This window comes from Balaenoptera borealis, assembly GCF_965194805.1.
Source record: "Balaenoptera borealis genome assembly, chromosome: 12".
Lineage (NCBI taxonomy): Eukaryota > Metazoa > Chordata > Mammalia > Artiodactyla > Balaenopteridae > Balaenoptera > Balaenoptera borealis.
The window spans coordinates 109233745-109248066 of NC_138869.1; the positions used below are offsets into that span (position 1 = coordinate 109233745).

At 45.7% G+C, this 14322-nt stretch overlaps 1 protein-coding gene across 1 annotated transcript in view; it reads left to right on the plus strand.

Annotated features, from left to right (window-relative positions):
• Positions 1 to 1719, plus strand: part of EXOC2 (exocyst complex component 2) — a 156070-nt gene extending 154351 nt beyond the window's left edge. The window contains exons 28-29 of the mRNA XM_082345003.1: positions 1113 to 1244; positions 1460 to 1719. Of these exons, the coding sequence (XP_082201129.1) occupies positions 1113 to 1221 (109 nt within the window). The 3' untranslated portion in view covers positions 1222 to 1244; positions 1460 to 1719. The remainder of the gene's footprint in view (positions 1 to 1112; positions 1245 to 1459) is intronic.
• The last annotated feature ends 12603 nt before the right edge of the window (positions 1720 to 14322 follow it).

Consider the following 14322-nt stretch of genomic DNA (forward strand, 5'->3'; position numbering starts at 1 on the left):
CACCCTTGCAGTTGGCTGACACGGCAGACAGTTACGGAGCCCTGACTGCATGACGCCCTCGGTGTGACCTGGGACAGCATAGAGGGTGTTGTGGACACTCAGAGGGCAGAGGGAGCCCGTGGGGATGTGGACGGGGCCGGGAGAACGGGCGGCAGACCCTCCTAGGTTCCTGCTCCTCTCACTGACCACATGGTTCAAACCCTGTTCATCCCTTTAGCGTAAACATAATGAAAGATTAAAGCAACCACGTATCGTTAACATGTGCGACTAGTGCTCGCTAGTCTCAAGAGACCAGTGCTTCTGAGGGAGTCAGGAGCAGCAGACACCCCTGTGAAGGCCGGTACGGGGGCTGTTGCAGATCGGCGGGGAGCGCCATTAAGCCAGGAAGTAGTCTCTTGACCCCAGTAAGCTCATTTCTTGGCTGCTTCCTCTGAGCCAGATGAGCAGTAAGGTCCCTTGTGGCCCCAAAATGATGTGGCTCTGCCAGGCCAGCACAGGGGCCAGGCGGGTTATTGCTGGGGTTGGGACTGACCCTGGGTGTTCCCGTGCTTAATTCACCCCTTCAGTCCCCTTCTCCAGTGTTAAAGGCAGAAATGCAAAATAAGAGGAACAGAAAACAGACCAATAGTTGCCAGGGGGTGGGGTGAGGGCAAAGGTGACGATGGACGGGTAGCACAGGCGGATTTGGAGGTGACGGGACCGCTCTGCCCCGACGGCGGGGGTCGTGAGGCTGCCGCGGTGCGTGTAGCAACGGGCACGGAACTGATGCCAAAAAGAGTACATTTCAGTGTATGTGAAGTGTTTAAAATTAGAGGCTCAAATACCCAAACATCAGTCTGTTTGGGGGAGGCATGTAACTATAACTAATCTAGGGGAAGGGGACAGAAGGGCGATTTTATGTATAAAGGTGAACACGTCTGTACGTATATGTTCCTTTCAGCTAGCTTCTTTGGTCGGCTTATTTCTGTCATCGGGTCCAGAATCCACAGATAAATGACTTTCCTGGCCCAGGGAGGCACTGTGGGGCGGGGCGTGTGGGGGGCCGGACCGGGCGAGCGTGTCTGGGTCCCGCCCGCCGCCCCGCCCGTGGCTGTCAGCGCCTCTCCCCACAGGCTGCTGGAGTGGCTGCTGAGCCGGGTCAGGAGCAGCGTGCACCTGCAGCTGGCCTGCTTCCAGGCCCCGCCTCCGCCTGCCGTGAGGACGCAGGTGCCTTCCAGATGACGCGCTCCCCCGAGCGCCCACAGGTATATCTGGGCGGAAAGCACCCGTTAGGCTTGCGATCTCTCTCTCTTTCCTTTCCCCTGAATTGGTAGCTTAGGAAGATGTTGGTATATGTTTTATTTCAGCCAAAATGACCTGATGTAAAATGTCCAAGCAGCATTTGCTTTGTCGCTTTTATTACATTAGGCCCCGTATGACTTTAAAATACCTTTTTAAAACACAGAGTTTTCTCTCGTAGCTGCATGCTGCATGGTGAAGGCTGCGGAAGACGGGGCGGCTCAGGCCTCCACCGAAGCATCTTCCGGGGCCTCCTGCAGCTTCCAGGGCACATGGGGCAGCGACGAGAGATTCATCAGGAAGTTACATGCGAGCATCTGGAGCTTCAGCTGTCCTAAACTGTGCATCTGTGCTTAAAACCTTTATTTCATATAGGTGGCTCCCGATTCAAGTAGACTTTTAGAAACACGTGTGGTCTGAATAAAAAGGTGTTACGTTTGGGGTGTGCTTTTTGTGGTCCTCCATCCGTGAGTTAACTGCTGCCGATTTCTATGTTCATAGCACTCGTGACATCGGGCCTCTTTTGTGTGACTCGCCCTGAACCTGATGTGGGCTTCACGGCATCGTGCCTCCTGCCCCAGGACCCCCTTGCACGCGTGGGGAGCGGCGGGCCCCGGCGCCTCGCCCACGCCGTCCCTCTGGCACCTTCCGCGCCACTTCTAGCCCCTCGGGTGGCCTGCTCGGTGGCCGCGGGGGCTCTGCTCTGGTGGCATCTGTGTCACCAGGTGTGGGAGCTGCCGCTGACACCGTTACCAGAGCAGGTCAGGCTGCCGTGACCTTCAGAGTCAGCTTCCCCGACCTGACTTTGTCACACCGTTTGCTTCAGAAAACTGAGTCAGGCAGGGTTTTAGATTTTTCCAGGGATGTCACAGAATCCCCTTTTCAACGCTGGCATTAAGGTCTGTATTAATACGGGGAACTCTGCAGTCTGGCAGTGTCCATCGTCTGAAGTAAGTCCCTGTTGTGTTTGTGCATCCGGTGTTGGGGGGGTGGGGCGTGGCAACTAGAAGGGAAAGTTTCACCTTCTACAGATGTGCTGGGTAAAGCTTATTAAGAAATATACGGACTGTCGTCTGTCCTAAGCATGTTAATAACCATTGTATCTACCACAGCTGAGAGCTAAGTTACAAAACTGCAGTCCTGAGTGTTTGTGTTATTTTAAATATCTGATGCAGAGCCTTCAGCCAATAAAGAGTGTGTCTTTAATACAAGATGTAAGTTAGTTGACATTTTTTCCCTAAGCATCTTTATTTCAGCATTTTCATTAGCTATGTAACTTTTTATATGTCTAGTTATAACCCTCACAATAAATATTGGGTTGGCCAAAAAGTTTGTTCGGAACGTTTGGGCCAACCCAGTGCTTAAATCCCAGTTTACCTTGTGTTTGTCTGATCGTTGTTGGAAAGCATTACCAGGAGTCCCACTGATTCACCTCTTGTTGGGGGCCCCGCCCTGTCAGGCCCATAGGAGCCAAGACGAGGACTTCACGGCTCAGGGAAGCACAATAACACTTAAGCAAAAGAGGACTAGGGAAGCACTTCTGTGGCTCGGAATGGAGCCTAGGAGCATAAGAACCTGAAACCCAAAGGAGGGGGTTCACGGAGGACTTGCTGGAAGAACAGCTGCTTGGGCTACAGAGGACGATTTAGTGGTTAAGAGGAGATTGCTGGCTGTAGTGAAGTTAGAAGAAAGCTGAGGTAAAGCGGGACGCAGAGCCAATTTACAAGAGGCGGAAACAGGCGCCGAGAAGACGCGAGGCACCCAGAGGCCCTTGGGTCCAGCACAGCCACGTCGGCCTGGCCTTCAGCACCAGGAAGGTACTGGAAGTGGTCTGGGCTTGCTGAGACTCCCCGCATCTGTGTCCCATGGAAGTGCATGTTCCAGAAATGATTCCCTCGTCACAGACAAGCGTCGCTGCGGTGGGCGCGGCACCCAAGTCACTGTCCCGTCCCCGTCCTTCACCCAGTTTTCTTGAAGAAGGAGAACTGAAGAGCTTGCACTTCCAACTCTGATTTGGTTCAAGACGGTGCTGGGTCTCTGTCCTGATCATGTGCTGTCAGGCGTGCAGCTGGTGGTTGTATGAGAGCCACAGTGTGTTTGAACCAGCTTTTACATCAAGATGAGGGTTCTAAAATAAGTAGGGTCAACTAGGTTTTATTTAATACATGGTTAAAGTAATTGTCATAAAACATTTACCTAGCAGTACTGTCGTGAAGGTAAATACACTGAAATCTAAAACATGGATTGAATGTTTGATATGCGTAACACAGAACATCAATTTCAATGACTTTAGCTTTGCTGTAAATGCAGGCTGCACGTTTGTTGTATGTGAGATTCATCATGCTCTTTGTGCACTGAGGTCATCTCACTTTCTGTTCACCCACAGTTCTCATTCAGTTTCAGTGTATGTATCACTGGAAAGCCTTTTTGTGCCTGGCCAGGTGATAAATACATAACAAAAATGTTTTCCAAACAAGAGCTGGGTCTGCGGGTGTGCCTGTTGGTGAAAGCCAGGAGCGCCCCTCGACCGGCTGGCCCTGGAGCTGGCCGCACTGTCCTCCTCAGCTTGGAACCATGACTGTCCTGGCTTGTGACTGTGGCCACTGTTGACCATTGTGCTGGTTTTCGTTGTTTCTGTCACATTTTTCTCGAATTTCCCTGCCTGCCCTCCCTGCCTACAAACCTCCAGCCGGGCACAAACAACCCCTGAGAACAGAGACCACTGCCGACCGACTCTGATTGCCCGGGGAGGCACGGGGACTTGAGTGGGGCCGAGCCACAGCGGTCACGGAGCGACGGGATCACGGTGAGAGCAGAGGCCGCCGGCAGGCGGGGCGGGGGTCCAGGGGATGAGTGCGGAGAGAGGGTGGCTGGGCTTGGCAGTTGCCTGATTTCCGGAGTGACCAGAGAGCGACAGGGAAGGAGTTGGAGGAACTGGAGACTTGGCACCAACTGCCCACCGGCCGCTGGGTCAGCCTGCAGGCCCCTCCTGGGCTCCGGGTGTCCGGTCGGTTCCGTCGGGTCGCCGCTCCTGGGCCCTCAGCCAGGGACGTGCTGAGAGCCTTTGCTGCTGCCCTTGCCGTGTTTTCTACGTAGTCCTCCCTCGCCCCAGAGCCCCTCCACCCCAGCTCCGCGGAGGGCCTTGCAGACGTGCTCAGGTTTGCCCAGGGCAGGCTCAGCAGGTCGCCCAGCCTGTCCCCTCGGGTCCCCGCCTCGGCCCGCCGCTGCGGCTCCGTCCCTCCTTGGTCTGGCAGCTCCCTGAGAAGCGTGGGCGGAGGTGAGTGTCTGAGACCTTGAGTAGCCGCGTGAGGGTTCTGGCTGGGAGGCCTCCTTCTCAGCTCTTGAGCCTTTGCACCGTCGACCTCAGTGCCCGGCTCCGTCGCTGTCTGCTTGGAGGATCGTCTCCTTTTCCCAGTTCTCAGTTCCTGACGTTGCGCTGGGTTGTGATGCCTTTTGGTTCCTAGTGCTGAATCAAATGTCTTTAGATTCTGGGAGGTTGTCTTAAATCATTTCTTTGAATCTCCTCTGCCCCTGGTGTGTTTTGTTTTGTTTTGTTTTTTTCTCTTTGTTTTTAGTATTAGGATCTCCTATCCTGGACCTTTTTAAAATTTTAAAAATCTTTTCCCTCTTGTTTTCTCTTTGCCTTTATCCTACTTTCTGGGAAACTCTTACATTTATTGTCCAGGCTTTCTGTTGGGTTTTTCATTTCTGCTATGTTGTTTTTAATGAATGAGTTTTTTGTCCCCTGAATATTCTTTTTTATAGGGTCCTGTTTATTTCTTATTTCTCTGGGAATAATAATACGCTTCTAGAAGTTTTTTTTTTCTTTTCTTTTTTCATAGTCTCCGATTTGCTGTATTCTTCTGTCTTATGCATTAGAATAAACGTCATAAGCTTTCTTCAGATTTCTAGCAAGCTTGGATATCTACTTATATTTAGCAGTAGAGCACTATAAAGCTGAATTGGATTGTAAGCTCCCTGCGGTGGAAAGGGCTTATCAACTATGGGCTTCAATTAGGGTGGTCTGGATGGGCCTTTTCATTGGGGAATCCCCAAAGTTGATATATTTAGGCCACTTCTCTGGGGCTGATCAGATTTCCCAGAGGGGGTTCTGATCTCATGCCAAGTGGGTGTGAGGTGCCCTCAGCGTCTGGAAGCGAGAGCAGGAAGGAGGCTGGGAGGTCACGTTTTCAGGGCAGTACCCCTGCTCTCACCTGGACCTGGTATCGCACAAGCTCCTGCATTTACCATCGCGGAGAAGGAAGCTCTGGCTCTGCTGAGCGGGGCAGGTGAGGAGCCCTGGGAACATCTGCCTCTTTCTTATCAGCCTTTGAGCCGACCATTCAGCTTTAGCCCAACTTTATCCCCACTTTCGGGAGTTCCCACACCACAAGTTCTTGAGCCTTTGGGGCTCAATTTTGCAGTGTAAACTAGGTTGCATCCTTGTTTTTCATACTGCCAGTTTAGGATCTGACTTTTTTAGGTCAGCTACATCAGTTTCCACTCACCCATATCCTTGGCAGCTTTTAAACTCCTGTGACTATTTCGTCTCCTCTTCTCTTTTTTCTTTGCAGATACACATACATATCTATTTAATTGTATTGTTAGCTCTCTATCTCTATATGACTACATCTGTACCGTTGTATGCAGTAGATGGACTGTGTGTATACTGGGTATGGACGCTGTGTGTACACACACAACACACACACACATGCACTGTCATTTTCGTAGGGTTTTGGTTAGAGCTAAGGTTAATGTGTGGTTTCAGTCTGCTGTCTGTAACTGAAAGTTCAGGTTAACTTTTTGTTTTTTTGTTTTGTTTGATCATAATACCAAACTCCTTACATGTGCATGGCCTTCAGGTTTGTTGCTCACAAGATATGATCATTTACTGCAACTTTCAAAAATTGAAAGGAGTGTTAGGGGAGAGGAGCCATGGCCTCCTGTTCTGATGACACCGCTCCCCATCCCGGGGGGCTGACGGTACCAAATCAGACTTAGTGTGCAGAAAACATCTTTTATCCCATAATTAGAAATAAGTCTCACAATACAACAACGACGAAGTCTTACCAAAGAGTCAAACTTGAACACCTAGATCGAGCTACTTAATCCATAGGAAACACAGGGGACAGAAGAACATGTCAATTGACAATCAGCAGAATCACTGCAGGTGGACCTCGGGGATGTTGTGGGCTCAGTTTCGGACCCTGCAGTAAAAGGAAGCGTCGTACAGATTGTTTGGTTTCCCGATGCATATAAAAGTTGTGTTTACACTATACTGTAAGTGTGCAATAGCATTATACCTAAAAAAAAAAAATGTACATACCTTAATTAAAAAGTACTTTATTGGGCTTCCCTGGTGGCGCAGTGGTTGAGAGTCTGCCTGCCGATGCAGGGGACACAGGTTCGAGCCCTGGTCTGGGAAGATCCCACATTCCGCGGAGCGACTGGGCCCGTGAGCCACAGCTGCTGAGCCTGCGCGTCTGGAGCCTGTGCTCCGCAGCAGGAGAGGCCACGACAGTGAGAGGCCCGCGCCCGCGATGAAGAGTGGCCCCCGCTCGCCACAACTGGGGAAAGCCCTTGCACAGAAATGAAGACCCAACACAGCCAAAAATAAATAAATAAATAAATTTTTTAAAAAAATACTGTATTGCTAAAGAACACTAGCCATCATCTGGGCCTTCAGCGAGTCAATCTTTTTGCTGGTGGAGGGTCTTGCCTTGCTTGGTGGTGGCTGCTGGCTGATCAGGGTGGTGGTCTCTGAAGGCTGGGGTGGCTGCAGCCGTTTCTTAAAATAAGACAGTGAAGTTTGCCACATGGACTGACTCTTCCTTTCACGGACAATTTCTCTGTAGCCTGCAATGTTGTTTGACAGCATTTTACCCACAGTAGAACTTCTTTCGAAATTGGATCAGTCCTCTCAAAATCTGCCACTGTTTTAACAGCTAACTTTAGGCAGTATTCTAAATCCTTTGTTAGAATTTCAACAATCTTCACAGCATCTTTACCAGGAGTAAATTCTATCTCAAGAAACCACTTCCTTTGCTCATCCATAAGAAGCAACTCCTCATCTGTTCAGGTTTTATCCTGAGATTACAGCAGTTCAGTCACATCTTAGACCCCACTTCTAATTCTAGTTCTCTTGCTGTTTCCACCACATCTGCAGTTCCTTCCTCCACTGAAGTCTTGAGCCCCTCAAGGTCATCCATGAGGGTTGGAATCCACTTCTTCCAAACTCCTGTTAATGTTGACATTTTGACCTCTTCCCATGAATCACAGATGTCCTTAATGGCATCTAGATTGCTGAATCCTTTCCAGAAGGTTTTCAGTTTCCTTTGCCCTGATCTATGAGAGGAATCACTATCTACTGCAGCTGTAGCCTTGCGAAATGTATTTCTTAAATGATAAGACTTGAAAGTCAAGATGGCCCCTTGATCCATGGGCTGCAGGATGGATGTGTTAGCAGACATGAAAACAACATGAACCTCATTGTCCGTCAGACCTCTTGGGTGATCAGGTACCTTGTCAATGAGCAGTAATATTTGGAAAGGAATCTTATTTTCTGAGCGGTAGTTCTCAACGGTGGGCTTAAAATAGTCAGTAAACCATGCGGTAAACAGATGTGCTGTCATCCAGGCGTTGTTCCATTTATAGAGCACAGGCAGAGTAGATTTAACATAACTCTTAAGGGCCCTAGGATTTTCAGATGGTAAATGAGAGTTGGTTTCACTTAAAGTCACCAGCTGCAAGAGCCCCTAACAAGAGTCAGCCTGTCCTTTGAAGCTTTGAAGTCAGGCATTGACTTCTCCTCTTAAGGTATGAAAGTCCTGGATGGCATCTTCTTCCAGTAGAAGGCTGTTTCTTCTGCGTTGAAGATCTGTTGTTCAGTGGAGCCACCTTCATGAATTATCTTAGCTTGATCTTCTGGATAACTTGCTGCAGCTTCTCCATCAGCACTTGGTGCTTCACCTGGCACTTTTCTGTTATGGAGATGGCTTCTCTCCTTCAGCCTCAGAACCAGCCCCTGCTGGCTTCACGCTTTTCTTCTGCAGCTTCCTCACCTTTCTTGGCCTTCATAGAATTGAGGAGAGTTGGGGCCTTGCTCTGGATTAGACTTGGGCTTAAGGGAATGTTGTGGCCGGTTTGATCTTCTATCCAGACACTAAAACTTCCTCCGTATCAACAGTAAGGCTGTCTCACTTTCTTACCATTCGTGTGTTCACTGGAGGAGCACTTTTCATCTCCTTTAAGAACTTTTCCTTTGCCTTCACAACTTGGCTAACTGTCACAAGGGCCTTATCTCACCTTTCGACATGCCTTCCTCACTAAGCTTAATAATTTAAAGTGAGAAACATATATCATTCTCTTCACTTTGGATATATTTGAAATTTTCCGTAGTAAAATTTTTTAAAGAGGACAGACATAGAAAGATAGCCACTGAATAACCCAGCTCATTTATACTAAAGTGTAATCAACTGAACCAAGTACAGGTAATTGATATCGAACCCTTTCATGATTGGAAAGAGATGGCTGGAGAGTGAGGGAGCATCAGACACCTGCAGGGGGCCGAGAGGCACTGTGAGGAGCGCTGTGTGCCTGCACGTCCTGCCGAACAAGAAGGTGTGGGCTGAGCTCTTTGTTAAGGCAGGTTTTCATGGGTCACGTCGTGAGAAATCAGAGCTGCAGTCTTGTCTTAGCATAAGTAGGGCGGTGATGGCTGCTGCTATGGCAACAGGCATAGGTTCCAGCATATCGTTGTGGGTATATTTTGAAAGTAAGTCTCAGAAAAAAGATGATCTCTATAAAAGGAGGTAATTTTACGTAGAAAAATGAAAGTATTTCCTTTTCATTATGCACACTAGGAGTATTAGTATTTTAGGGGATAATGATTATAGAGTAAAGCTTAATGTTTCAAAAGGTACTGAGTTCTAATTCTTCTCCTTGCTGGATAAAATCCTATCAGATGACACTCTTGCAGATAACCATAAACTACAGCCATAATTCATAAAGCAACAACCTGAAGGCACTAAGGAGTGAACAGAGGAGGCAGAATCCACACTCACATTATCAGAGGTACATGGAGTGATTTCCCATTTTTGTGGCTTTTAGCTGGGAACCAGGTGTAGTTGGCACACCCGGTGTGAAGAGGGTTACAAGGGGCGCCGGTGGGAAAACTAATGTGTTTCTGCTCTTAGAAGATTGTATCCAGAAAAGTGCAACTACTGGAGAGAGAGGGAGAATTTTAGAAAAGAAGGAACCAGAGAAGAGGCCCCCAAATTCTGTTTGTCTAACTCTCTGGCCGACACCCCTGAACAGCACCTGAATGAAGCAGAACAGTTCAGCTAAAGATGAAGACGCAGCCTGAGATGAAAGCTACCAGTCAAGAAACATGCAAAGACTGAGTTTGCAATTCAAGTCAAATCAACTGCAGTTGGCTGCTGATCCAGATTATTAGCAGCTTATCTCCTAATGTCTAGAATGAACACCCAAAATTACCTGACACATGAAGAACAAGGAAAATGGAGGACATTTTCAAGAGAACAGGAAAATCAACAGAGACCAACCTCAGTAGATCAATGGGTGTTATCTAAAATGTAGACTAGAGAGGAATGCTTGGGATAAAGTGTTAGATGTAACCAGATAGTGTGACATATGTGTAATCGGAGTTGTAGAAGGAGAACAAATAAGAGAGGCAAAAAAGATGAAGAGCAACTCCAGTAGCGGCAGTAGAAAAACAAGCTGTCACAGGTGGGGCAGGTTTTGAATTCATTCTGACCTCACATCAGAAACTACGGACCCAGGAGAGGGTGAAATAGCCACGTCTGAAGTGACAGAAGAAAGAAACCGTCAACAAGCCTTCTACGTCGAGTGAAAATATTCTTCCAGAATGAAAGCAAAATAAAGACATTTTCAGATAAAACTAAGAGAACGTGTTGCCAGCAGACCTGCACCATAAGAAATGATAAAGGAAGTTCTTCAAACTGAGAGGAGGTGACATCTGATGGAGCCTCACGTCCTCAAAAATCGACAGCATCTGAGATGGTAAATACACCTCAGTATTTGTACAGACACCTATGTGCATTATATAAATACATCTCAGAGCTGAGGAAATACAAAACTTTCTTTGCTTTTTTCTTCTCTGAAGATGTTTATGATATATGTGACATACTCATAATATGTCTGATGTGGGTTTATAGCACCTACAGGTGTAACATGAGAGAAGGGGGTATGGACATCTGGTTGTAAGATTTCTACATGTTACATGAAATAATAATTGACTGCAAATGGACTGTGCAAAGGGGATAAATTATTATCCCACAACAATCAACAAGACAGTTACATAGAGAAGTATAGCTTAAAAAGCAATAGGAAAATTGTAAAGGAAAAATTCAGTTACAATTTGAAATATTTCATATTCAAATAATATTTAAAAGGCATGAAAGGAAGAACAGAAAACAGAACAGTAGAAAACAACAGGATGGTTTACCCAAACAAAACCATAGCAACAGTTTCACCAAACATTAATGCACTAAACATTTCAATTAAAAGGCAAAGGATGTCAGAATGGATTTTAAACAGCATAAATCAACTATGCTATATACAGGAGATGCACTTTATTTTTTATTTTTTTATTTTTTAGCAGTTTTTTAAAATTTATTTTTATTTTTGGTTGTGTTGGGTCTTCGTTTCTGTGCGAGGGCTTTCTCTAGTTGCGGCAAGCGGGGGCCACTCTTCATCGCATTGCGCGGGCCTCTCACTCTCGCGGCCTCTCTTGTTGCGGAGCACAGGCTCCAGACGCGCAGGCTCAGTAGTTGTGGCTCACGGGCCTAGTTGCTCCGTGGCATGTGGGATCTTCCCAGACCAGGGCTCGAACCCGTGTCCCCTGCATTGGCAGGCAGATTCTCAACCACTGCGCCACCAGGGAAGCCCAAGAGATGCACTTTATATTTAAAGGCACAGTTAGGTTGAAAGTAACTGGATGGAAAAAATACACCATGCACACAGTTAAGCCTAAAGAAGGCTGGAGTGGCTATATTAATATGAGAGAAAGTAGGTGTTTCAAGACGAAAAATGTTATAAGAGATGAAGAATTTTTCATAATTATAAAATGGTCAGAAAGACATAATTCTACATGTGCCTGGCCTAATAATAGAGCATTAAAATACATGAAGCAAAAATTGACAGAATTAAAGGGAGAAATGTGCGATTCCGTTATTCTCCTATTTGGAGAGTTTTAAACTCCTAGGCAATTGATACAACTAGACAAAAAAAATCAGGAAAGACATAGGTTCTGAGTAATACTACTAGCTACCTTGATCTGAGCGACATTTATGAAACACTGCACAGCAGCTGTAGGGTACACGCTCTTTCTTAAGTTCCATGGAACATTTGCCGGGATAGACTGACCATACACGGGGCTGTAAGACAAATCTAAAAATAATAGCATAGAATCATACAGAGAATTAAATTAGAAGTCAATAAAATATTTAGAAAAACTAAATATTTGGAAGTTAAACAACACACTTCTAAATAACCCGAGTCGAGGAGGAAATCACCAGAGAATTTAGAAAATATTTTGAACTGAATGGAAAGTAAATGAACGGAATGAAGCATAAAACATGAAAATTTGGGGGATGCAGCTAAAGGAATGCTTAGGGGAGAGTTATGGACTTTACATGCTTGTGTTAGATAAGAAAACAGATGTGAATTGACGACCTAAGATCCCGTGATAAGAAGGGAAAAGGAAGCCCCACATGGTGGGATGAAGGACAGTAAGGGTGGAAGGTGGTCGGGAGGGTTCTGAGCTGGCCGCTCCATCCAGCCTCCGGCTTCAGCTCTGCAGATGCTGGGAAAGCTCTTCACCTTTCGATGCATCTGTTTACTCATCTGTGTAGCAAGTGGTCGGGCTCAGATGACACACACAGTGCTCTAGATTTCTCGGTGCTTCCGAGGCTGAAAAGGAAAAGAAGTGGGATTTTAACCATAAGTATGTACTGGCAGTTGCTCAGTAAAGATGCTGAATAAATGAAGCCTCAAAATGCGATCACGTCTCCAAGCTATGAGATTGACTGGTTTGTATTCTCTCAGTACCCAGGAATGTATTCCAGGGACATAGATGGGGCACAAACGGTTGGTTCTGCCTCATGCACAAGACTGTTGACTTACCTGCTGGTGACTTTGTTCTCGCAGTCACTGCAAACCAGAGGTAGGAGGTCCAAGCTGATTTCTGTTTGACTTGCTCCTGAGGCCCTTGGAAAATCATTGTCTTTGTTCTTTGGGTCTATTTCCCCTTATGAGTTGTCTGCATTATTTTTAAGATTTAATCAGACACTCAGCAAAGTGAAATGTTTTCTGCCTCAAAATAAATTCTGGTAAGACAGGCACAAGGAGCATCTCTAATATGCCCCCAGCTCTCTTTAAATAAGGTTCTTTCTTAAAGTTACTGGATTCCTAAAATAACAATTTAGAATATGGCTCTGATGTCCAGGAGGAAGCACATCACTGAAATCTCAGACTTGAATAAATCGCCATCCTTCTGAGTAGTACTGGACCATCTCAAGTTAAGTTCTCCAGACCGGCTCCCAAGAGGCTGCCCCGTCAGACACCCCAGGCAGCTACGTGGGGCAGTTCTGGACCTGTGGGGTTCAGCGGGCTGCCTGGGCCTGCGCTCCTCCTGTTGCCAGTTAGGGGGTGTGGCCAGAACAGGATGTGATGAGCAGAGTATCTGGAGGAGGACGCACATTGGAACGAAACACCTCGTTTGCCAACTGGCAGCATTAACATGTTTGTTGGCAAAAATGCCAGAGAAGCAATGCTCATAACTTGAATTTAATCACAAGGAAACACGAAACAAGCACAACTAAGGGACATTCCACACAATCCCAAACTAATCGTCTCCAGAGGGTCGAGTCACAGAAGACGACCAGGCACTGTCCCAGGTTAGAGACCCAACAGTTACCTGTGATGCATGGTCCTGGATGGGATCCTGAACCAGGAAAAGGACATCAGCGGACACTTGGTGACGTTTGAATAAGATCTGCAGATGCATTAATAATTAATCCTATCAGTGTGAATTTCCTGGTTTGGGTCATTGTGCAGTGATTAATATTTGGAGAAGTTGGGTGAAGAGAAGGAATATGCGAATTCTTTATACTATTTTTGAAACTTTTTTGTAAGTCTTAAATTATTTAAAAATGAAAAGTGTTTTAATTTTTTAAAAAGAAAAATACAGAAAACTTTCAAATCAGTGTATATTGGTGAGGAATTAAAAAAACAGTAGAAACAGTTAATTTGGGGGGGGAGGCGAAGCCCAAAAAAGAGAAAATGGAATATGTGAATACGAAGGTAAGTATATTTTTAAATGAATTGACACAATGTCACAAACTAATGTTTTCAGATAAAATAGAACCTCAGATTAGAACAACAATTCCATCTGTATGGTATTTTTAAATATATTATTTCTGGGTCCTAAAGGATAAAGGTTGAAAGCGAAAGGATGTCAGGCCAAAAAAAATATGCCATGAAAATATTGATGAAAAAGAAAGCTAGTAGTGCTAATTTGTTATCAAATAAAGGACACTTTAAGGCAAAATGTGCTCAGGAATAAAAACAGCTACTGCATAGTGATAAAAGTAATAATTTGCCAGGAAGATAAAGTAGTTTTAAATTTAGGTCCACTTAATAATATAACCTCAAGGTATATAATTTTAAAATTGCTGAAATCGACAATCAGATTGGTAGATTTTTAACACATTTTTTTCAGTATTAATGCATTAAGTAGGCAAAATAATTATAAAATTTAAAGAAAATTTGAAAAGCACAATTAGAAGACAATCTGGCAGAAATTTATAGAAGCTTACATTCATTAATTAGAGAATTGACCACATAGTAGCCACAAAGCAAGTCTCCAGAAATAACAAAGAATCAGTATCAAGTTCCCTAACCACAATAAAATTTTATTATTATAGAAATCGGTAATGAGAAGATAACTTTTAAAACCCCATACATGTGTGAGAACTCTAGAACAGATTTCTGAAGAACACA